This window comes from Trachinotus anak, unplaced genomic scaffold, assembly GCF_046630095.1.
Source record: "Trachinotus anak isolate AG129_WGS33_773 ecotype Australia unplaced genomic scaffold, CSIRO_AGI_Tana_v1 ptg000024l, whole genome shotgun sequence".
In the NCBI taxonomy this organism is placed as follows: Eukaryota; Metazoa; Chordata; class Actinopteri; order Carangiformes; family Carangidae; genus Trachinotus; species Trachinotus anak.
The window spans coordinates 5,899,520-5,925,460 of NW_027273875.1; the positions used below are offsets into that span (position 1 = coordinate 5,899,520).

General features: G+C 41.9%; 1 protein-coding gene across 6 annotated transcripts; it reads right to left on the reverse strand.

Annotated features, from left to right (window-relative positions):
* Positions 1 to 99: 99 nt before the first annotated feature.
* LOC139607371 (pecanex-like protein 3) lies at positions 100 to 25,332 on the reverse strand. 6 transcript variants are annotated; one of them, XM_071460114.1, is made up of 36 exons: positions 25,008 to 25,332; positions 23,394 to 23,881; positions 22,154 to 22,362; positions 21,945 to 22,050; positions 21,702 to 21,741; positions 21,421 to 21,516; positions 19,391 to 21,142; positions 17,567 to 17,696; positions 17,190 to 17,359; positions 16,203 to 16,260; positions 15,947 to 16,088; positions 15,642 to 15,799; positions 14,548 to 14,701; positions 12,530 to 12,562; positions 12,246 to 12,417; positions 11,839 to 11,949; positions 11,596 to 11,687; positions 11,339 to 11,448; positions 10,862 to 10,967; positions 10,659 to 10,751; positions 10,387 to 10,537; positions 9,605 to 9,749; positions 9,021 to 9,198; positions 8,734 to 8,842; positions 8,299 to 8,428; positions 8,135 to 8,193; positions 7,827 to 8,042; positions 7,201 to 7,454; positions 6,785 to 7,015; positions 6,483 to 6,586; positions 6,212 to 6,359; positions 5,888 to 6,118; positions 5,382 to 5,656; positions 5,113 to 5,282; positions 4,572 to 4,978; positions 100 to 3,319 (listed from the first exon to the last, which is right to left on the reverse strand). In XM_071460114.1, the coding sequence occupies exons 2-36, from the start codon at positions 23,544 to 23,546 to the stop codon at positions 3,167 to 3,169; spliced, it is 6,846 nt and encodes a 2,281-aa protein (XP_071316215.1). In that variant the 5' UTR covers positions 23,547 to 23,881; positions 25,008 to 25,332; the 3' UTR covers positions 100 to 3,166. The 6 variants fall into 6 exon arrangements, with proteins under 6 accessions (XP_071316215.1, XP_071316217.1, XP_071316218.1 ...); XM_071460116.1 differs by having other exon boundaries at positions 21,951 to 22,050; positions 24,983 to 25,332; XM_071460117.1 differs by having other exon boundaries at positions 15,977 to 16,088; positions 24,983 to 25,332.
* Positions 25,333 to 25,941: the final 609 nt, after the last annotated feature.

Consider the following 25,941-nt stretch of genomic DNA (forward strand, 5'->3'; position numbering starts at 1 on the left):
GTATCATCTGACTTAGTATATAGCACTGTAACTCTACTTCCTTTGTTAAAATTTAATAATTAAAAACACACACACACACACACACACACACAATCAACAGGATAAGGTTAAAACGAAAATGAATGCACTCAAAACAGCTGATTTGCAAACAAAGACACAAAAACCTTTAATTTAAATAGGAGGAAAAAAAAAAAAAAAATCACATAAAAAACTGTACAGAACATTTAACATTGACTTAAAGTTCTTAAATAAAAGACCCCCCCTCCCAAAATAGCTAAAATAATAAAATGATACCAAAGTGGGATGGTGTATGATACATTTTGTGCAACAGAAGTATTAACTGATTCTTCCCAATCTGCACATTTCAATGTGAAGAGTGCCTCTCCACTCAGCTCTGCCCTCTGATAGGTAAACAGTGTCCCTCCCCTAAACCTCAACATAGTGTCTTCAATGTAAAAGAACCCAAAATCCAATAATAATAAAATAGATTTATATTTTAAATATATATTTATATATGAAACATGCTGTACATAATTTCAGAGATTAGGAAATCCCTTTTTATTGACACCCAGGTCTGTCCGTTAACTTGTGCTTTCCTCACTCCCAGCAAAGTAAAAATTAAAAAGGAAAAAAAAAACAAAAACAATATAACTCCCTGTTGCTTTGGATACAAGATGAATGAGAAAAGAAAAACAGAAAAAAAAACACTGATCAGAAAGTCTGTTTTTCCTGAGTCACGGAAGTTACAAACGTGTTTTGCGAGGGATACTGACACACTTTTAACTTGTTGTAGCGTCTTCACAGACGAGACTGACAGAAATCTCAGGGCTGCCAACGAGGTTTTTAAAAAGGGGGGAAAAAAAAAGCTTTGTACTGTATGTGTCCCTTGTTCAGATGTGAGGAGTTGAAAGTTGGGGGGGGGGGGAGAGAAGACAGCCGCAAGAACAGAAAGATTAAACAAATACGTGGCTTTAACAGCATGCAGTGTGCAGAATATACTTTAACCCAGAGAGAATAAATCCCTGTAAAATTGGGCATCTTTTGTAACGTTAGTCTGACCCAGTACTCAACATGCTTCATTACTGTGACACTTTTTATCCCCTTTTCAGTTTTCTCCCTTTTGACAAAAAGTCTTCCCACAGAAAAAGTCAATTTCTTTTCTGTTATAGACCCTGAGAACGCTGGCCTCCTTTCAAGTTTCCTACAGGGGAACACTGCTTCTGAGAGATTATTTGGTGTGAGAACTAGCGGTCTTCTGATACGGCGATTAATGGTATGGCACAAGGTTATTTCAGAATCTTTAAACCACTGAAGACAACTGGGCACAAGGGGGCAAAGCCGCTGGAATTGAGGAAACATTTGAGGCTGAATTTGGTTGGACTGCCAGCTTCTTTTTTTGTATGTGTGATGTACTTCAACCCTCAATCAGTGTTTTCAGTTGTTTTTCACAGTGGTGAAACAAAGAGTGCAAGAGTGGGAAAGAAACCAACCTAAAGTGACTTCTCAGGAATACTTCCAGTTCTATTACACACACATTTTATATATATATATATATATATATATATATAAAAAAAAAGACAGCTACTGGTGAGATGATACAAATGTGATGACACCAAACAAATTGAGGGAGGGGTGGGGGTACAGTTGACAGAAGGCAGATTTCCAATTCGATATATCAGCACACCATATAGACAAACCCCGTTAAAGATATCTGTAAGACAATATTAATCAAATAAATATTCCACCTTTGCTTTCAGTATTTATTCAGCTTTGTTTATTTCCAACTAAAACGCTGGATTTAACTGTTGTAGAAACAGCAGTAGTAGTGGGTATATTAGTAGTAGCAGGAGATGCAGAAGCAGTAGTATAGCAATGGGAGGGGCCGTACTGCAGGCAAAGAAAACAGAGCTCCCCACACAAAGCAGCCTGGGTCCCTGCTATTGAGAAAAGTCATAAGCTGACTGGATCTGATCAGAGAGGGCGTTAATGATCAAAGAAAACAAACTCAGTGTCCCTTAAACACTGAGGAACTGGTGATTCTTCAAGTAAAGTAAAACAAAAAAAAGACATTCCACTCACCAAAACAAAAAAGGCTTTAAGTTTCTAACACTCCCAGCTTGTGATCAACACAATTTTCATGGATTGGAATCACCCTCTGCTTAATCCTGATCCATGGACACCAGGTCTGTCCGAAGTCATCCTACATCTCTGTGTTGCTAGTCAGATTCAGGACTTGTGTCCAGGCCTAAATAGACTGTAAACTAGCGGTAAAAGCACCACATATTGATTGGGATGGGAGGGAGTTCTTTTTTTCCCTGAAACTTGCTCCAAGACAGAACTGTTGAGTGTTGATGTTGTCAGGCACCTCTGTAGGAACTAGGCCAGAGGACAAAGGTGACATTTTGGTGGGATGTTTTTTGTCCTTGTTGAATATGTGTAATGTGCAGGGGAGAAGAAGTGGAGGCTCCAGAAATTGTTCAATATGTACTGATAAATATTATTTGACACGACTGTAGGTCCAGTGAGGATGGGGAAAAACAAAACAAGGCTTATCATGGTTTCCACATATCCTTCACCTGCACATACAGCAACATATTGATCTTTTTTTTTCTTTTTCTTTTTTGTTTTGTGATGCAAAAAAAACCCTGCTGGTGCAGATGTCAAGTGAGAAAAAGTCAGAGGTGATCCTCTATTCTCCAGTATAGAAAAATAAACAATCCTCAAGCAAAATATCCCTTATAATTGCACTGGCCTTTATGGCCTGTCACTACTGTTACAACCAAAGGGTTGTCCATAGAGACACTGAGTGCCTTTGTTTGGAAAAGAAAAAGTTAAGAACGAGTATATCATCAGGCCTCATGAGTCTTGATGAAAGCTGACTTTGGCTGAAATCATTTCATGATCTGACGTGCATCAGCTCAGCATTCATGAACTCCTTTGGCTGAGAAGGAGAGGGGTGATGTGTATAACCAAATCGATCCAGTATTGCAGTGGGCCATTGGAGGATTTACAAATCGTGGTTGCACCGAGTCACTTAAACAAGGGTTGATGGAATGAGTGCTGAGGGCTGGAATGAGTCTGGTCTGGATGGGGCAGGCCCGGTCCAGATTCAACCACGGTGTGCTTTCACTGCAGACAATGTCTCTCGGGGTCTCCCAGTGCTGACTCAGCGCAGGTGCTCAAGTAAAGGCAGCTCTGTGGATTCTTCTCGGGGGGTCGGGGGGTCCCCTGCAGTCAGTAGGGATGGATCCATCGTTTGCGTGGCTCCCAGAGGATCTTGTGTTGGACTGACCTCTTGTAGGGGTGCAGGAGGAGTAGGCTGTGAGAGATGACAGATCAAAATATATAGCACAACTGCCCATTTGAAAAACAATTTGTCTATGAAAACTAAAATTACTAGCTTCAGGTTACATCCCTACTTATCAAAAGTTGTGTAAAACTTTGTCATAATTTCTGTGTTAGTTCTTGAGTTATGGCTAAAAACGTATTTTGTGAGGTCACAGTGACCTTTGACCTCTAAAATCTAATCAGTTTGTCCTTGAGTCCAGGTGAACGTTTTTACCAAATTTGAAGACATTCATTGTGTTCCTCAAGTGCAAGAATGTTAAAACTATTCATTGTAAATAAAACATGCAGCATAAAATCAATAGGTGGGTAAAATATTTGTAATGCTGGTTATGGTCCAACCCTAGACTGTAGGATTCAAAATTCTGCTAATGACACTTAACCAGTGGCAACGTAGGGGTGGGCTGCAACTAATGATTATTTCCTTTAGTGTTTAATCTACCAGTTGTTTTCTTGATTACATGATCAATTCTTTGGTCTTTAAAATGTCAGCAAACAACATTAAATGCCCATCATATGTTTCCAGAGCCAATTGTAACTTTTGGAAAATGTCTTGTTTCGTCTGAACAACAGTCCAAAACCAAAAGATATTCAGTTTACTATCATAGTAGACTAAGAAAACAACAAGATATTCAAATTTGAGAAGCTAGACCCAGAGAATTATTCTGCATTTTTCTTTCAAAAGGCTCACAACAATTTATAGATAATAAAAATGGTTGCTAATGAATTTTCTGTTGGTTGATTGATTGACTAATCATTATCATCACTATTAATACTGCGAAATTGTCTCTGAATAAATTGGCTGACACTGGCCAGACTATATTTGCTGGATTTTTTTCTTATTCCAAGGAATGCAGGGGAAAGGTGTAAAGGGTTTTAAGAGTTACAGGCCAAAATGTGAGCTGAACCTGGATTGATGGTGGTCTTAAGGAGCTAGTATACTTCATCAGATGTGCTTATCAGATGCCCCCTCCCTCCACACCTTTCCAATGTTGGACTGGGGGGGCAATCAGTTGCATGTCTATAACTTTCTGAAACTGGCAACCTGACAGTGACATGCAGTTCATGCTGTGATTGTCCAGCTATGTGGAGTTGAGAAATTGGCCAGAACTTGAACTCTCTCGACTCTTTTAAAAAAACCTTGACAATTTTATTCTCAGGGCTGGACATGACCCTGACTAGAGTTTCATATGAATCAACAGTAAGTATATTGACAGCCTCCTCACCTGTGTGCGTATGGTATGTACTGTTCCTCCTTCCCCCTCCACTGCAGCTGGTCCGTTAAAGCCCTTTCTGCTTGAAAAACTCCATTTGCCAAAGTGGCACTCATAGTGTAGTCCACTGCCCTGGCTGAGGCCAGCCCGCTGGCCTGCTCTGTGCCCCGAGTTCTCCAATAGGCTCGCTGGGCAGAAACGCTCTGGGCCTGGCAGAGGAGGTGGAGCCACAGTGCTGCTGAAGGAGAGCTGGGAGCTCGACAGTTGCTGGCCCAGGAGCCCCTGAATGGAGGACGTACGCTGTAGGGATGTGAGCAGGCCTGCCTCCATCCTGCCCTCTGACTGGCTGAGCAGAGCTAATGGAAGAGGCTGGGGGTGGTGAGGCCAGTTCTGGGTCGGACCTACAGGGTTGTCTGTACCTGCAATGCAAAAAAGCCATTTTGTTTATCTATTTGTACCTTATTAAAAATTGTAAATAAAAAACTGTGCAGCTGTATTCTGTGAGCAGGCAGTACCACAGGCTGAGGTATCAATGGTTGCTTTCAGGTCTTACCCATGGAGGGCTGCACCATGGTGATGTGTGGCTGGGGAAGGCTGGAGGCAGGTGTACTCTGGGTGGTATGAACGGCTGGGTTGGTGGATATTGAGGTGGAGCCGCCTCCACAGTCCGAGTCTTCAATGTTTCCTCCGCTGTTACAGCCAGCACCACAACCTTTCTGTAACCTGCAGAGAGACATATATTACATTTACAGTTATTACATACATCACTGTCCTAAAAGATTTGTGTGAGTACATGTATCACATGAAGTTTATACTACCTACCTGTCCCAGCTACTGATGAGCCAGGTGTAAATGTTGTGTGGGCTGACGGGTCCTCCCCACACAGACCGGAGCTGGCTGTGCCCCCCAGCATATGAGGTGGTGAGGGGGGACACATAGATGGGGTAGCCAATGGGCTGGTCACATGAGGAATTAATCATATTCCTAAGGGCCTGTTTGGCATTTTGAATGCTGCCACGCTCTGGGTTACGATTACGCAGGAAAACCAGCTCCTGCTGTTGTCCCGCCCACAGCCCACGCACACACTCTCTGTTTACCTGTAGGGGGCAGCATGAAGACAAGTCAGGAGAGGAATGCAGAGATGGACATCCTGAAGATGTGCAGCATAGCAATTATGTGCAAAAAGCATCCTGAGCATAAAGCAGCTGAATTTAACTTAAAAAAAAGGATGTTTAAATAACCAATAAACAAATAATCAATTAAGCAAGCCATGGTTAAAAGAAGCTGTAATAACAAGACACCAAGTAATACACAGAAAAAGCTGTCACCTTGATGACTCTGAAGCTGAGGAACCTCTTGTTAAGCATGATGATCTTGTACTCATCGCTGCCGTCATCCATGATGTGGCGCAGTGCCAGGAGTGATGGCATGTTTGCTAGAATAGCGCTGCGCCACACGGGGTCACCCTCGTGTGATATCAACATCTTCTCCTCGTTGGCAGTGATGGCGTCATACAGAACCATCGGATCCTCATACTCATCTGGAGATGTAAAGTGGTCCTGGAGGGAAACACAGATTACAGGGCTGGTCTCAGTTCAGTGAGAAAAACAGTCATCCCTGTTTTGTTTTTTTTGGTCTGTGAGAAATGCTACCTGATGCAGTTTGAGGGACATCCGCACTCCTGGTGCCACTACTCGATTCAGCAGGTCCATATCTGCAAACACCCATTCATCCCGAGGAGACGTGATGCGAAAGTCTCCCTTGAAGAGTGCGTGGAGGCCATAGAGAAACGGCTCCAAGCTGGCAAACAGATAAACAACTTAAACTCTTGCATATTGCTGGGACATATTTGGGCAGTGACAGTGACAATAGTAACTATTAGCCACACAATGAGATGTAGTTTTATGGGCTTGATGGTCATACCTTGCAGACATGCTGTGGGAGGCTGTGCCCAGAGCTCTTCTTCCCAGGATACACAGTCCAAAACAGAGGTTGACAAGCGGAGAATCTCTTTCACAAGTAACCGGCTACAACACAGTAAGTTCTTCAGTAAGTTAAATTATAAAATATTGTACACTGAATGTCTTTTTCTGTGGCTCTTTTTGTTTTGTGCATAACAAAGACCAAAAAACCCCAAAGACTAAGCAGGAAAAGGGAAAACCAAGACAAAAAAAGACAACAACAATGACCAAAGTAGGATTCTGGTGTAAATGTGAGGCTCTAACCGTTTGACGTCTGCTATTGCAATATTGAATCCAGTCCAGGTAAACCATGCAAAATGAGGAGGGGGTAATGCCGGAGGCCCTGTGGTCATAGTCCTCATCGATGTTCAGGTTGAAGGTGGGGTCACTATCTACGTAGTTAGGCCCGAGACAAGGCCGCAGAGCCTCTTGAATTGTCTCATTAGTCAGCCACTCTTCCAGCTTAGAAGATCGACTCACATAGTAGATGATGCTCTGTTTGAGGAAACAAACACATGATCCAAATTATTTCTGTAGACATACACAAAAGTCAGCTTATATAGTCTTAAGTTTTCAACAAATTAAAATAGAAGCATGTCATCATGTCAAGTGTTAGCAGGAAGCATGATTTAAGAACAGAGAGCAAAAAAAAAAAAAAACTCCTTTGATCCACAGCTTACCTTGACATAATATGTGATGAGGATCTTCCGAAGGTCGAATACTTGCAACATGGAGGCTGCGTTGTTGTCGCTGATGCTGTAGCCCTCTAGTACATATTTGGTGGCGGCCACTTCCCACGCTAGCCAGCGCTGCCCGAAGGCAGCATTAAATGACAACATGTGGGGCAGGTGACCAGGTTCACAGCAGCAGCATCCCTCATCCTCCTCCACCCCCTCTGTGATCGCTTCTACCTCCCTCTGTTGACAGTAGGTACCTGAACAGACGTGAAGCAGATGAGAATCTGTTGCCCAAACACATTCCTGTATATAGTTGTAAAAGTACTTATCTGTGACAAATTAAGTGAAGAAAAATTTACAATTACCATGAATCAAAATAATTTCATTCCATCATCATTTTACTTGACTAAATACAAGACTGGAGATTTTTATGCATCCTCTGTGGGTGCATAAAAATCAAAAAAACTAAACTAATAACTCAGATTCGATCATTTTAGATTAGCTTTATTGTTAATTGACAAGTAACTAACGAAGTGACCTGTGACATGTTGTGACATGTTCAAAACTCTCATTAAAACTCATTCTACAGGTTCCTAACACTGTCAGCCCCATCATGCACTACTGCTGACCTCTGAACTCTAGACCCCTCAGCTGGAAGGTGACCAGGCCGTTGCCGATCTCGATGATGTGCACCAGAGCGTTGAGGTAGTCCGAGGCGAGGATGAAGCAGTCGCCTGTGCTGTAGTTGCCCCAGCGGCCGAGCAGCAGGTCTCCACACAGGCTGTGCTGCAGAGAACGTGTCAGGTGCTCGTAGAAAATTGAATTCAGATTGTTGTCATCAGCACCTTTAATAAAAGAGGAGACCATCACCATAGCTACAGAACAAAAAATACGAGTCAAAGAGAGATGATTAGATGAGAGAACATTATGGCATTACCTGGGTTGCGGTCTAATTGTGTGGCAAGTCTGGTGTTAGAATGATCGACCCGCTTTGTGCTGCAGACATGACAAACCAGCATTAGAACTCAATGAAACACTTCATATTTGTATTGTAAGAATGGTAGTGTCACAACTGCACAGATCATTTCATCAAAAACATACTTGTAGTCGCGCTCCCAGAATTTTACAGGTCTGGTATATGAGGTGACAAACACAGCACTACCTAGCACAGGATTGAGAGGGGTGGAAAATATGGCAGAAAAGATAGCCTGGACGAAAAGTACAGCCGAGTCTGAAGTAACATGAGTTAAGGACATGTCATCAACAAAACAGCCAATAAGTCTAGTCCAGGTGACTTACTGTGGAAATGCACACACCTTGAACAGGAAAGGAACAAAATAACAAAACATCATGTACAACAGTGCAATTCAATACAATAACCCCGCAACAAAAAGTAGGTTATAATGTTCAGTGTATGTTGAAATATAGTATATTATATAGCTATAGTGCATGCATTGGTTCTGTAATATATTGTATTATACATTAAAAATAGAAACTTATGTATCATTACTGTCACAACAATAAACAAATGGATACGGGGCACGGCAAAGGGTTGAGCAAAGGCGTGAAAGGCTGATCCCCAGGTGATCTGCCAGGGGGCGATGTAAGTCAGCACAAAGCGAAGCTTGTACAGCAGGTCCCACATCTGATGATTCAAAATCAAAATCACACAGAGAAAATGTTGTCAGCTTTCTACTGCCACTGAGATTAATATACACATGTCCACTGTGGATAACAAACCACTTTAAAAGTAGTGAAATGAAAAGTGAAATGAATTATTATTGGTAACCAAAATTCAAAGCTGATATGGCGTGTGTTCTCACCTTGCTGAAGAGAATGGACATGAAGTAGTAGTCGATTAGGAAGGTCTCCGAAAAGTGTGGATAGTCAAAGTGGAAGAAGAGTGTGGTGAAGCACAGCGTGACGTACTGCTGTGACGGGGCACAGAAGGACGAACGCAGGAGTTTCATGCCTGCTACTGAGATGAAGAGAGCTCGGCTGCTGGGGGCATCGAGAAAGACAGAGAGAGAATCAGTGTCACATATTGACATACACGGCTAAAACCATACAGTGAGGAATGACGTGCAATCTCCAAACCCAGATGTAACCTGCATGTGCTACAGCTGAAGTGAAAATGTATTCACCTTTACAAAAACTACTGTGCAGACAGGCTGGTTTACAGATTGAAGAGAAGAAAAAAAAAAAAAAAGGGCAACGCGACTGAGGGAATATATTTTTAGTATCTTGAGAACACCCTGCAGGAAGCAATACACCCAGGGGGGTTGTTCAGCATGTCTATTAATTTAATGTTCTACGGTTCCAACACATATCCCCAGGGAGCAGAGATGGAGAACGCAGTAATGTATGGATGTGAAATAGTTTGGAGACAGAATGAGGAAAGGCTTACTGGATGTCCAGCTCTTTGTGGTTCTGGCCCACAGTTCGAGCTTCTGTTGTTAGGGAGTTAAGCACCACAGCAGGGTAGATGAAATACTTCTCCACACACTGAAGCCACGCGTACAGCTTCTCAAACCACATCAACTGAGCAGCATCTGGAGAGAAAAACAATCTTACACACTTGTTGAGAAAATCCACAGCCCAAACTCTGGCTTTGCCCCCAAAGCTTTTCACAGCTGTGAAATAAATCTGGCAGAAAATTATATAAATTGAAAAAAAGTTGAGAAGATGTTTATACAATGGGTGGTATGGTGTACTATTTCTGACATCCCTAGCTGTTATCAAATACTGGAAATGGATCTGCTCAGGATGATATATGATGCCTGGAGGTGAGACACAGGCTGCACCAACATGTACACAGTGTGAAATTATTTTCCACTGCCTTAAGATAAAATAAATAAAGTTGTACTGTAACTGTTTCAGTTTTAATCCAACTACTTCAGTAGTAGGGTTGATTCTTAGCCTCAATGATACTCAGTATCAGTGACATCTCAAAATATGCAGCTATTTAATTGTTTAAGAATAATTAGAGTTTGCTGCTGTTGCACTCTGCACAGCTCCCTAAGAGATGTTTGAGGTTTAACTGGCAAATACTACTTCAACTAGAGATCTTTCATTTACTCCATTCAACTTTTTTCAGCAGGGATAAAGCTGCATGGAAGTTTTCTTCTTACTTCCATGTGCATGTTCCTGTGCATAGGAGCGAAGATAAAAGAGCAATCAGACACTCACCTCGGACCTCAAACTGACTGTACTCTCTGGAGCGGAGCACAGGGTGAGCCAGGCAGAACCATGGCAGCTGTTTGCGGAGCTGCGGCAGGAGATAGTGTGTAATGAAGCCTACAACTCCGGCCAGGATGTACAAGACAAAGCTAAGAGCAGGCTGTGGAACAAGAGGAAAAAAAAGAGGAAAATTAACAAGGAAACGTCTATGGCCATTTGTCACTGAAACCATGTGAGAACTGTGTATATATGATAAGATCAAAAACCCTGATCCAACTAACTTGTAGAGCAATGAAAACTGTGCTGGCACTGATGGCGAAGGTAATCACAGCCATTAGGGGACACATGACGAGGTCTGAATGAAGAATCTCTCTCTACAAAAGAGAAAGTGAGAGGGTGCAAGAGTGTGAGTTTAAAATTAATGACACTATGAAATCAAAGTGAACTTGTCAGTCTGTGCAGGCAAGTGAGGGGTCATCTTTACCACAGAGTTACGCAGCTTCTCAGGAAGTGGGTCCTTGATCTCCACAGGGGGTTCTTCTGGTGTTCGGTTCTCCAGCTCAGGGAATAATTTAGACCGGACAAGTGACCTGATGTAAATGGTTAAAAAAAGAAAGGAAACATACAAAAAGATCTATGAGAACTACAGCAAAAAGCTGAGGTTTGACAAGTCTACACAGGGAGCAGTCCTTCATCAGTGTTAATACGCAGGATGCACTCAGGCACACTTCTGTGTGTGGGCCACTTGTGTTTTGTATGTGCTTGAACCCAAAACACAATCTCTTTAGTTATGCATGTAAAACAGAAGAACACAGACTTGAAGCCTAAAATTGAACTTGTGTCGTAGTTAAAATGAGTAAATCACGACACGTTGCACACTGAAAACACACACAGCATATGATGTTCAACATCTTCAATGACATCTAAGACCATGATTAACAATGCAAAACATCATACTAACCACAGGATGGTGGGATCACTGCTTTGGCGGCTGAGGTGGTAGGATAAGGCCAGGAGGAGGCCACAAAACACAGAGAACAGTACTGGCACGTGGGCATCCCCCCACGGTGCCTAATTAAAAAAAAACAAAAAACAACAACAAATAAAACAATATTAAATTAAGTACTGTTCATATCAATTCCTACTCTCATCAGAGGCTCTGAAACAGAAACACCAAAGGACCCCTTCTTTCATGTACAGTGTCTCTGTTCTACTTACGTTGATAGCACCGAGGCAAAATCCGTACAGCAGAGCAGCCACCAACATGCTGCGTATGAGGCTGAACAGAGATGAGAGGGGGCTGGTAGTGGCTTAGAAAAGAGACAGAGAGAAAATTAGGAAGAACCTAAACACAAGTAATCATGTGCAGTCTCTAAACTAGCAGTGTAGATAACACAATAACATTTTCTTAATTTCCTGCCAAGGTATTATATCAGGCTTTTTGCATTGACATGTTCTTACCAGTTCCACCAAAAATGTGCATGTCAATCTGCTCCAGCAGACACATCACAAATGTATTGACCTGAGGTAGCAACCCAAACAGGAAAATGACTGGGAAACACAAGGCAAACACTGTTGGACAAAAGAGAAAAAAAAAAAAATTTAAAATACAAACTGGTGGACATAAATCACACACATACAAACTGAACATTTAGAAACTTTATGAAAATTTCCTGTCTCTTTAATCCATCCCATGCACAATGCAGTGATATAATGTAGATGTATTTCTATTTATAGCTATTATCAAACTAAATTGCCTCTCCAGTAAAAAAATTTTGACGTTGTTGAGGTGTTCACAAGCTTATTCTGAGCTTTGACCTGGACACCTGCTACAATTCTGATGTAACGAGCCATGTCTAAAAACTAACCAATGAGCATATCCCTGACACAGAGCAGGAAGTGTGCAGAGAAGAAGGTGACACCATAGAGGGAGAAGGGTTGCAGGCTTCCAGAGCGCCCAGATAGGTCAAAGATCCAGATCATCACACAGCACAAGCAGAAGTAGACCGGCCGACTGTACACAATGATCCAGTTATGGCCCTTTTAATTAACAGACAAAAAGACAAAGTCACAAAAGTCACAGCAGAAATGCCTTGTTTTGGTTTAAGTTTTGAGAACATTTTAGAATATAGAAGATGAAACCAGTACTCACATGCATGGGAGAAGCTGCATCTGGTTGTACGCTCTAAAACAAAGGGAGAGAATTTAAGCTTCTAAGGTTTCACATACATTTTGCGTAAAAACAAAAAGAGAGCAACACTGAAAGGAGGTATGCCTTAAGACATCACACAAATATTTAAACATTACAAAAGATATGTTTAACTCTTTAAAGCTAGGCAGACACTGTATGGATTAAGCCTGATTTTAACTCAAGTCTATCACCCCAAGCTAATGTTAGAATTGAGCAGAATTTCCACCAGATCGGTTGTAGTTTCAAGTTTAGTTCGACGGGAGTGTCACAAGACCCGATTAACAGCCAGAAAAATCAACAATCAATTATTGAATGATCAGATAAATTTCTGGCATGTCTGAGATTTTCTTTAGCTCTCTTGCAGTTTCAGCAAATCTGCACCAAGACTTCCCACATGGCTGCTGTTAAACAGTCTGTTTTAAACTAAAATGAGCTGGTCTTCTTATTATTGGAGCGGTGTTACTGTAGTCTTCAGAGGCTGTGCTGTTATACAAATAAAATGTGACTTCATGACAAAATAGACAGACCACAGTGACTTCAGACATCTTCACAGCCATCTGTGGGTCTATTTGCCTTTTTATTCTTGCTTTCCATTCAAAGTAGAAATTACAGAAAGTAGCACTGTCTTTCTCTTTTCTTTCACTGATTTGGAAGAGACACACATCTTGTTGGAATCAAACATTATTGTCATTGTCATTCTCAAAACCAAAATCTTCTTTGTTTAGTTTAGAGTGAGCACCCTTGAAATGGCCAGTCGATCAGCCTGTACAGCGCGAGTGTGGAAGTTTTGTGATTTGGTCATGCAGAAAGGGTGATTGAAACGTGTAGTAAGATCAATAAAATCATATAACCTCTGCCCAGCTAAAGACATTTGTAACAGAAACAAGATAAATAAAAATAAATACCTAAATTAACAAATAAACAAAAAGATGAGGATTTTATGTTAGAAATGTCATGTCACTCAGCATTTCTACCCCAAAACAGTATGAATTACGAGTACTGACATTAGAAATGAGCCGCACCATCTCTCTCTTTGTTATCTCACCAATATCTCTTATAACTTATTCTGACTTACATCCGCCAAACTAGTCATTCTGTGTGACCTAAACCTAAACTCACATAGACAACCTGAGTCCCAGAGTAAGGATGCAACTTGGCTTCCTGTTAGGAGCAGTTCCCACTGTGTAGTAGGAAAAGGAGAGTGGAGGCGACCTTTCTCTCTCTACTGGATTATGGAGATGTTATTTATAGTCATTCTCCCATTTCCAACCTTAAACATCTGGATACTACCTATTGCTCAGCTCTCCGATTTATCACGAATGATCCATATGGCACCCATTATTGTGTCTTGTACCAGAAGGTTGGCTGGCCCTCCCTCACTATCACACGAGATTAACACTATTATCTATTAATTTACAAAGGGCTACTCCAAAAATTACCACCTTAATTATCATCACTCCTGCGCCAAGGACATTCTACTTTTATATCACGTTCTCAGGACTGGCTGACTTCATATGTTCCTGCAGTAAATACCATTCTTGGTGAGACAGCCCTCAGATATCACGCCCCATTTGTCTGGAATAATTTGCAGAGTAGACTGAAACTTGACATGCTGATACCGATAAGCCAATTAAAAAATCTGGTTAGAAATTTTGCTGACTTGGGGTGGGACTGTTTTACATACATTATTTTTCAAATATTATTACATAATGCACATGTGTATAATTTGTCATCTTATTGTCTATTTGATTGTATGTTTGAATGCATATTTATGTAAATATACACTCTTGTGGATTTGAATGCATATCTAAATGCATTTAATATACATTATGATTGTCGCTTATTTAAATACATATCTGAATATATCTTTAATCACTGAAATTTTGTATCTTTGCCCTTAATAATTGTTTGTCATTTATTTTCTATACTCGGGTCTAGAAAATAACTAAAGTTATCTCTAGATAATTGAGTTGAGGTACCTTCAGTAAGGAGTACTGGCAGCTAGCAATGACCAGGCAGAACTGGAAGACCCAGATGTCCCTGAAAAAGCCCTGCAGCAGGAGTAGGAACCCCAGGAAGGCCACCAGACTGGCCAGCACCACAGCAAACACGTTCTCTCCCACTCGGCGGTTCCTGGCAACAGAATTCAGAGAAATCAATACACAAACAAATTCATTGTGTTTTTTGCCTTCTACATACACACAATGCTACCTGATAAAGGTAATTAACATGAAGAGAAAACTACTGGGACATGTAGTATGTTTTAGCACACTTTGATTAAAATAAGCCATTATATTGTGGGGCACCAGGCACATGGCAATGAAGAGACTGCACCATCATACTCTAATGCATCCTGAAGGGGAAAATGTTATATTTACAAGAGTAATCAGTATCATAATCAGGTTTATGTTTTAAGCTTCTCCCTATGAGTGTTTAGGAGTGGAGAATCACGAGATTAAATAGGTCACAAGAGTTCCTGCATGACTTGAGGTCTGCCTGTGGAGCATCAAGCAAATATAAACCAAAGCCACACTGAGGAGTAAACCTGTATTACTCACAGTGTCTTTGTGTGAGGTGAAAATATATAAAATGTATCTTCTTTTGATGAGATGGTGTTAGAACTGCAGATTGCGATTAAAACCATGGGAAAGAATAATGTTTTGTTTCCATATATGAGTAGAAAGAGAAAATCGTCTTTGTTCAGAGCTGCTTATCTAGGCTTAGGATGCATTACCTGTTGTTATCCCTCATTTCCTAGAGCTGTCAATAAACAGTTGTGTCTCATCACAGGTAACCACTATAGCATCAGTGATCAGCTGTCTGTACACAGACACACTGTTGTTTCACCTGCTCTCTGAAGTCAAAACCAACATATAAATGGTTGTGCATAAACCATGAGTTTTTTCATGAAGTGAGACATGGACAAGGAAAACAAAGAACAAAATGGGCAAAATGAAATAACCAATTACTCAAATTCACTCATGTACATTATTCTTTGGATATAAGCAGTCATTGACATTGAACAAGGTAGAGCAGAGTATTGTCCCTCCTCTACTCCTACAGTCTGCCTTACCTGTCCAATAAGGCCAAAAGAGCCAATCGATCATATCGAACCCTCAGCCACTTCCCAGGCAGCACCCAAAAGCGATAGTATTGTTTGGGTTTGACTTTCTCCTCAATCATCAGAGTGTTTTCCTGGGACTCTTGTAGAGACTCATGATCCAGCTCAAACTGAGACAGGGTGAGAAATAAGTGGTCAACTCAGAAGAGGAAACTATAAGAACAATCTGAATTTCCTTTTGAGGAAGAGAGTCCAAACGTATTTATATGACATTTCGCGAAGATAAACGGCCACATTAAACATAAAAGACTGCTAACCTCAGGCATTTCCAGAGGCACCCTGCGCACCTGCATGCCCTGTAAAACCACAGGTCTGGGCTGGAGCATAGACAGGACTGGTGCCCCTTCCTGGACCTCAGTGGAAGTGAAGCTTGAGGACTGGGACTGCCTCTCCCTTTCCCTGCAGGCGTGAAATTTTATGGCATTAATTGTGGCTTTTAGTCATGGTTTTCTAACATAAAATGAAGTCTTATATTCTTGTAAAAAGGAAATAAAAAAAAACTTTATAACTTACTGAACTGGGTCCTCATAACCGCCTCCAGCAGGTCCAAATGTGTAGGACCTCTTCACTCCTGTTATACAACAGAAAGAAGACTGAAATCAAACACTTTCAACAGGGATTAACCTGCAGTCATATTGGCTGCTATATGTAGCCCATATCCCATCAGATAACTCCTATGCTGCAGAGATGCTATGGAAATCTTACAAGACTTCTAAGATTTCTTGTAAGATGTGTCATGTGGGCACGTTGTATGTTGTACGTGGGCAACAGGTGTTAATGAATGAATGCTGCTGTTTGGAGATGTGTTCAATGAAAGAGACTCTCTGTGGAACTTGTGGAACTTTATTGCAGTCAATGGTGACATTCTGACAGCTGTGTTTCTGATGTTGGTGAATGCTGATATTTTTTGGTCAGGGCACGATTGATGTTGTAGTACCTGCCAACTCGTGTGGGCTGCCAAATGCCTTCTCTTCACTATCTGGCTGGCTTGTTTTAGTGCCCTTTCCTCTGATGCCTCTGTACCACTGTACAGAGGCATCAGAGTATGTTGGGCAGTCAGTAGAGTACACATTACAAGCAGACGGAGCAAAGCAGGCTTTAGGCCGGAGCGTAAGATAGTGCAAGATAGTGGCGCCCTTGCTACAAAAGATATAACAGGTCTTCTTTTTTATTTTTATAAGCTTAAATTTGTCATGCTTGCTATATACTTGTTGATTAGAGTAGAATTCCATTTATTAAATCATGTTAAGATGATTAACTGCTTCATATCCACTTTAAAGGAATAGTTTGACATTTTGGGAAATATTCAATATTCATTGACTTATTCTCTTCCTTAGGGTTAGTTAAATATTTAAATATAGATTATTTTATATTTAACAGATGGACATAACATAGACATGTTTATATTTAACAGATTGACATAAGAATATTCATTTTATGGCATTATTTTCTCCCAAAATGAAAGCAAGTACGTTTTTTTCCCCAAAATGCTGAACTCACCACTCTCGTCATAGAAATAGTGCACTGCTCCCTCTGATGTGTCATCGAAGGTGGAGGCCTCATGGATGCCACTGCGGGGCAGTAGGAGCGAGGAGGCAAACTGTAAGGCTGAGGGAAGTGTGCGCGTCCGTGAATGAGAGGAGGTGCGAGCTCGCTGGAGGTCCTGCAGGCTACAGGAAGGAAGACAAATCCCAAGAAATGTTTAAAACAGTAGAAATTTTATTACAATTACTAATTCTTGGTAAATTAGTAGATGGTAAATTTGGTGATAGTTTTGACTACAGCAGACTTGGTAGAGACTGAAAAAAAAATTTAAAGGCACAGTTGAGGCAATGCATGAACTAGGACCTTCACTATGGTTTGTTTAGTTGACTAACCTGGGAGGGGATCCCATGGTGGACGGAGGCGGTGTAGGGTTGCTCCCAGCATTGTGTCTCCTGCGGATGGCCTGGGTCCTCTTTACACTGCTGACTGAGTCGTGTTTGCCCCCATCCTCTGGAGCCATGGCTGTAGAAGGGTTATCAGTTACATCAATGCAACGGTTTACATTACAGTGTCAGTGTACACCAAACATGGCACCATTTGCATCAAAAATGGACACCAATATCTAACATTAGCCTATTACTGGATTTTCCTCTTGCCATTTTAACGTCTGCATTTAGTGTTGTATTTATCTAGTTATACAAACCAGACACTGACAAACAAATACCCCATATTTTCCTTGCTTTTGTGTTTTTTTTCAAATGTATGTCTTCCAATTTAATTCAAAGTAATTTTGCCAATTTTTCATATATAGTCACCATCTAACCCTTAATTTTCCCACAATAATGCTGACATTTTACAAAGGTAGCTGGAAAAAGAAAGGTAGTGCAATTCAAAAAGTGCTTTATTGAAAGCTGAAGTGGATATGGCCAACCTTTTTCCATTTTTCATAATAGGGTAAAAACTGCTAAAATAAGGGACCTCCTTTCTTTGGTATTAACTTGTTTGTAGATTAAAATAAATATCAGGTAATCTTTTTCTAGTATGGTAATGTATTTGTTGATGATGACAATGTGGCGCCTTATCTGACACTCTCCAGGCTGGTTCTTAACTAGCTGGATACTATAAATGATACTAAAAACACTGCTCCATCCCAAGATTCTGCATTCACCAGCACCAAAAACTACAAAATCTCTCAAAACACTAAAAGCCCTTTGTTTCAGACCTACGCAGTTGTCATTTTCCCATCCAGCACCCACGTTATTTAAATAGCAAACACTTTTGCCCATCATGGCCGTGTTGATATTAAAATGAGGTGTGGTAAGACACACTGCTATTTTGAGGCAGTGGAAACTGATTACTCAGTTGACCAGCAAAAACCTGGTCTTAAGTCAATAGCATAGTATTTCACGGTTATCTTGAGGGTGCACTGTCAAGAGAGTAATGTGCGCCTATATACGCGGGCACACAACGTGCCTGTTACGTGCAAGCAGAGTGTGCTTCAGATGTTTGGATAAGTCAAGTGGAACATTACAATACAGCCCACAGAAAGTCAGAGCATTCTTTGCTGCATATTGTGTGTTGCACAACAGTGCAACACACAAATAGAAAGAAAGCAATCTCTTACTACCTGGTAAATCTGCCACAGTTTTTGCCATTCATCAACTAATTTTGTCCCACCACAGCTTCTGAATGAACTGAACATTTATTCACACTTTTCATAATATCACAATGTTAGACATCTTTTATGTGATATGAACTGCTGCTACTTTGTAGAGCTAAGTGCAGCACACTGATTCACTCAGCAATTTCTTGCCCCTCTGCGTGCACAGAGCTGCTGTGTGTGTGTGTGCTGGGACTGGACTCACTGGTCAGTCACAAAATGTAATCAAATCGCCTTGTGTGGGGAAACACTGCATCATTATAATAGCAATCTGCCAAGGTGCAAGCACGCCTGACTTTAAAAGAGAATGGGATATGACACTCTGGTTGGTTTGTTGCATGTTATGCCCAAAACACTCCAATGAATGATTAAGATACTAAGAACAATCCTTTTGAACCATGCGCCTGGCGCAGCAAGTGTTTTCGCCACTGTTAAAATAGCAAAAATGATGTGGACGTGCCCCAAAAGCACTTGTGCCAGGCACTTTAGACCATGCGCTTTGGACTTTTAAAATAGAGCCCTAAACTCTAATCCACTGATTATTATACCAACTCACCCCCTCCCACAGCTCCCTCTTCAACCAGCTCTCCTGCCCTCCAGCCCATCTGGTTGCCGGTCCAAGAGCCTCCAAGAGAATCTAGCCGATGATGATGAGTTCCAGGGAAGCCATCAGTATGAATAGTGCGGGCTTCCAGATCAGACTTAGAGATGGTCAGAGTTCGAGGTGCAGGGGTGGAGGTGGAGGGCATTGTAAGCAGAGTAGAAGGCAGAGCTGCCGTGCTGCTCTGGCCTCCACCTGCCCCATCCATACTTAGCACTCTTGCATGAGTCTTAGCACTAGCTGTGCTAGAAGAGCGCTGAGCAGCACGAGAATGAGAAGGGCCAGCAGTTTCAGGTAAATCCCCTTCCCTTGGAGAGGGCAGTTGAGCAGCAGAGGGGAGTGGGGAAGTAATGCCAGTGTTAGCGAGGTCCGGGGAGTAGCAGGAGGTAGAGGAACTTGAGTCATCATCATCATCGTCGTCATCATCGTCTGAGCTGTATCGTCGCTGGGAGCCCAGACTAGAACCAGCGCTCATGTCACTGCCATCGTCCTCGTCGCTGGAATCCTCAAACAGACTTTCACTGTATGCCTTGGCGCCCAGCCGGTTGCGCACTGGGATGTAATCTCGGTGTTGTCTATGATTGTGGTGACGCCTGTAAGAGCCACAGTCAAAACTACTGCTTCCTGCCCCAGCTCGCCTTCGTGGAGCTTTCCTTCGGCCTGGCCTGTGCCCCACACTACTGCCACTGGCCCGCAGCAGCTTTAAGTCTTTAGGGCGCACAACCTGCTGGGCTTGCAGAGCAGGCTGGTCAGACAGTAAGAAGGGGATAGACGATATGGGCAAAGCAGGCTCAGAACACACTAGACCCAGGGCCAGCCCTGAGGGCACTGAATTGGCCTGCCGAGGTGGGGGTAAAGGAGGAACTGGAACGTTTCTGTCTAAATCACAAACCTCTGAGTGGCCACTACTTGAAGGGGAAGAGTTCTGGAGAGGAGGGGGCTGTGCAATATCAGAGGGTACAAAGGGCAAATCCTCTCCTTCAACCAGTGTCCTGTCGAGCCCCTGGCTGAGGGAGAACTCTTTGGAAGGGGAGCGTAGTAACACACTGTCTGACAGGTTATCTGTATCACTGCCACCCTGTCCTGCTGGATCCTCTGTGGGCTCAGGGATGTTAGAACCGATTGCTTTTGCTGAGGCAGACAATTGTCCATCTGCAGGCCGCGGCTGGCTGAACGAAGGGCTTTCCAGCTGAGTGGAATCAGTTTTTTCACTGCGGTAACTGCTAACAGTGCTCAGCGTCTCACGGTCTGTGGTGGCTCCACCTGCACTGAAACAGCTGTCCGTGGAACCGGCAGCTAGTGCCACCCCACTACGGCTGCCTGGGTGCTCAGTCCCAGGTGCAAATGCCACGGGGTCAAGGCCCAAACCCAGAAGATTTTCACTCAACTCCTCACTTAAGCTGCTCTTTATTAGGGGACTAAGGGGAGTATCCCCCAGGCTCTCAGATTCAGCAGAAGGGCCAAGCGGAGAATAAGCCCCCAACCCATTGTTCTCAGGACTCCGTTGAGACAGTTCTTCTGGTAACTCCTCCACTTCATGCAACTGTTCTTTCTCGGCTCCATCTTCTTGACTGGAGGGTGAAGGGGGGATAGACAAGCAGTCTCCAGGTTCTCCAAATCCAGTCGACACTCCAGATACTCCCATAAGACCTGGGAAATCTCCTCCCAGACCAGCAGTAATGCAGGACTGGATGACACTGGGAGCTCCTGTACAGTGAGACAGGCCAAAATCAGATTGAAAAGCACTTAGGTTTTGAATTCTGCTTCTCAGCACCTACAGCTGTTTTTATGATTTTATCTTTTATTATAAATAATTTGGATGCATGCACTACCATTCATCACAATGGTCAGGATTAGGAGTCGTGCCTACAATGAAGTATAGTGTGTAGGGCTCCTAAGCGTGACTGCTTTTCATACAAGCATGATCAGATGCTGTTCAGTTTGCATGATGCTTGTTTCTGGACACTGATTAGTAGCAGACTTACTAATGGTGTCCTGGGAACTCTGGCGTAGGATCTCACGGTGAGCTGATGTAACAATCACATTATTGCTTCCTTGTTCCCGCAATAGCTCTTTGATATCTGAGGTAAAAGGAAAGACGTTGCTCAAAATGCAAACCTGCACATCTAACTCACAGTGACCTGATGCATTTATTTAACTGTGTAAAGATATTGTACAGAAAGAGTTTCAATTACACATTATATTTCAAATAAAAAAACGATCAATTCTGATATACAGTATGGTGCCACAGACATCAGATACTTACCCTTAGTGCCCCCTGTGTCCTCCAGCTGGGGCAAGAACTCCTGAGGAAAAAGGACAATAAAAAAATAAATACAGCTGGTCCATTAAAATAGCTGACCCACATCAATATATATTACAACAACATTTGGATCTAATGAAAACCTCTGCCCAGCAGACTGGCAGCATTTTCTAACAAGTGGAACTGCAGAAATGATGAGGAGAAGAAAGAGGACTGCATGCCACTGTAAAATATGATAAGCCTCACCGACACCTGATTCAATCCAAACAGCGAGTGCTGTGAGCTACAGCGCACTGGGGGTGTTGAGTTGACCTTCCGAAACACAGTCATCTCTACTCCAACATGACTATCCCTGCGAAGAAGTTACACAAACAGAAAATGAAAAGCATTCAGCATCTCAAAGCATTGTGATTTCATACGTTTTCTCCAAAATTAGTCACAAAACACCTTCGTACCTGTGCTGATTCCCATCGTGGACACCTGAACCTTCATCTCCTTCTTCTGTCCTTGGGGCTTCAGCTGTGAGAGAGGCCTGCGTCTTCTCTATAATCTCCCCAAGGTCGAACATAGCATGAAGCCGGTAGTTCACCACCTTAATGGCCGTGAAAAAGACTGCCACCACAGCAGAGTAGACGCCTGCTACCACCAAGCTAGCAGGAAGAGCCTGAGAGGGAGTAAAAAACACAAGTACAAAAAATGAGGCTATGAAATCCACATCAGGTAATGAGCTCCAGGAATTATTTGATAATGACTGTAAATTTGAAAAAAGGCATTGAGTTAAACACAGTGTTATGTACCTAGCACAATGAAAAAAAAATCCTATAGCTCATTTCAACAAGAAAGTTCAAGGTAAGCTGTACTCTTAAGTAGTTATTTCTTAGTAAAAATGGTAGAAATTAGATGCTCACCACATTTATAGATTCAAACATTAGACTATGAATCAATACAAGTTAAAAGTTTATTTTATTTTAGTTTTTAGTTAGTTCTTATTTATGACACATGAACATAATGGGGTGCACAGGGCAATCAAATATGTTCATGCACATACAATCTGCAGTTCCCCCATATTGTTTAAAACTCTGAACTAGAACTAGTACTGACCTAGCAGGCAAATGTTAAAGTTTTTACCAACAGATGTCAGGTGTGAATGTAGAGCAGATCTTGCAAATTCCCTGGTCCAATATACAGCCTATCTTTCTTACTGCTTTGCATGCGTAGTTTTACTATTACAATGAATGATTAAAATGTACATTTCAGTGCATCCACTTAAGTTACATAGTTTCACTGGGCTTTGTTTCACACCTGTATGGATGACTGACCACATGTGTTGCTTGCGCTACTGGACTGCCAAGTACTGCTGCCACCCAGATCTCATCATGAAATTGGTAGCTGAATGTTAACAAAGCTCACATGAAACAACAATAATAAAAGACTGTGGGGGTTTTGTTTTTTAGTTTTTTTTTTTTAAGTCACTCATATAGTTTATTTGGTTGGAGAACCAAGCATGAGGTAATGGTATGGTGTCTCATTCACTGAATGTCCAACAATGTAAAGTGTAAATCCCTTGTGCAGCTGTCGTGTCTTGTAAATTAAAGCAAATCTGCAAGGGAACATTTGAAAAAGTGTATACAAGGATGGATGCCTGAATTTAGTGATTCCTTCATTTATCATAACCACCTGTGAAAATGTGCTTACCATGTACAGCAGAAAGGGAAAGGCCAGAAGAAATATCCAAAGGTAGAGGTGGAAGCAGTTGGAGAACGTGCTCTGATGGGGGTCCACATACCAGCCTCCCGTGAGTGAAGCCCACACACCCTGCCGCAATATCTGAAGAGCTTGGGAACCCATCTCCACCTTCAGGTTTAACCAAAAGCTGAAAGGCTTCCTCCAAAGCTGTAGCTCAAAAAACTGTGCAGCAGTTCGAGCCACAGTATTGTGTGTCTATGATGGCACTTCCATTGGGGATGGCAGGGTAACCAAGACTGTTTCATCAAGGACAATAGTTTGGAGTCTTGGATATGTATACTTCAGTTGAGGTCAAGAATCCTTGCATATTCTTGTGCCAGTATGTGCTCCCTCCCTGCACCGACGTTGCCACACTCTAGCCTAATCCTTGTTGGGTAATCCGGAGAGTGACTTTTTGGCACATTGGTAACCCACTGAATGTATGAAAAAACATTCATCTGTAAGAAAGACCAAAACTGGTTTGTTACCTTCCATGAAACATATTTCAAACATTGCTCTCAGTGGGGGAAAATGAATACTAGGCTATAACCCATTCATGAAATTACACTGAAAATCACAGAATAAGTTTAAACATTGTAGCAGAAATTTGTCAGCTGCTCACATGCACACATCAGTTGTAGAGATCAGCACCTTAGTGTGTCTTTCTAGTCGGTTTCACCTTAAGTACTTCCTTAGATTCCACATAATGATAATGAAACAATATAGTTTCCTCTTAATTCAATCCACTTGGTCTTGAATATGTTTAGCAAGAGATCACAAGATAACATTTGTGCTGAGTCAAACATTAAAATTGATCATTTACCATTCAAAACTTCTACAATAGATCGCAGTTGTAATCATTTGACCAGCTACTAAGGTGGAGTTGCAGAATATTTTTAACTGATCACTAAAAGGAAAGGTGAGACTGACATAAGCTGACACTGGCACGCACTACAGTGATTAAAATGACTGTAGCGTTTGTCAGCAGATGTCTTCAAACCAAAGTAAAGCAATAGAGAAGCTACACAACATAGTTTACAAGTTCTTACAAATTTCAGATAGGATTACAGATCTTAAAACACCCTATTTTAAAGTCCAGACCAGTGCTATGCCAGCTAGATTAAGTTTGCTGATTGACATTAGCAAGCTAACACACAATTTAGCCTAGCTTACAAATGTATATCTGTGCCTTACTGATCGGTAAAATGCTGATTAACTACCAACGCCTTAATCACCTCGGTGAATATGAACACATAATCGATAGCAGCACTACACCACTGCAAACTGGCTGACAAACGTTTAACATAATTACACTGCTTGAAGCTAGTCACCGGCTAATGCTAGGCCGCATATATCAGCATTTCAGCCTGGGTAATGTCCCTGTCGTTAGCAGTGTGACTAACACCAGCCTATAACAACAAGTTAGCTTAACCGTTGGTCGCTAGGTGAGCGTTAATTTAGTTTGTCACTGGCTAACGTTAGCTAAGGTTAGCTTGATAGATTTGACAGTTGCGCTCACAGTAAAATGTTTTCCACATTTGGATGTCAGCATCGCTTACAATTAGCATTAGCTGTCCAGCTTGCCTCATATCCTCCTTCCGCATCCAGTCCTTGCAAAAAAAAAAAATCTCAGGGCTTTCCTCCTCAGGATGCTAGCGAGCAAGGCAACCGCCTGAGCAAAAACTAGAGCTTCACTTTCTGTTGGTGTTAGCTAACTTATCATTGTTTTCAGACAGTCCCTCATCCTCTTTGGCATCAGAGGTTGCCGGACATGCAGCGGAAGCGGAGGTCCTCTCTCATGATGAACGACAGCTGTTTCTTGGCACAAACGGTGCCTATGTGAAAATGTTCCAACAAGCTAGCTGACTGAGCAGCTAGCGCTAGCTAACAAGTAGTTGACACACGCACGCACGCACGCACAGAGCGCGATTAAGCGTGAAAGCAATTCCCATGGCGCTGATTGGCCGTATGCACTGACGTCACGGGGAGGGCATTTTTCTCTTTAATTTCAAAATTATCAAAACATCAGAACCAGAAACAGAATCAGTTTTATTACCAAGTATGTTTCCACATACAAGGAATTTGCGCTGGTGGTTGGTGCAAACAGTAACATAAATAGACTTAGGGTAAAATAAGTAGTAGAATTTACAAGTTAAAAATTAAAATAAGATTATCATTATCATCATAATCATATCTACAGTTCTAAGCGACCGGTTTACGCATTAAAATTGAAGTAAGGATGAAATTTCGTGCCTTGTTTTAATTTGTAATGAATTAATTTATTAATTAATACTTCATACAAAGCGCAGCAAACAGAAAAAAGTCAATGTTTGGTTTCCACCCTTTGCCTGTAAAACACTACCAGTTCTCCCTTGCATAGAGCATCTTGGGGAAGAAGTACGCTGTCTCACCATCTTCTGTCTTTTCATGTAAGTCCAGACTGATTCCATGATGATGAGATCAGGGCTTTGTGACGGCCAGACAATCTGTTGCAGGACTTCTTGTTCTTCTTGTTTTC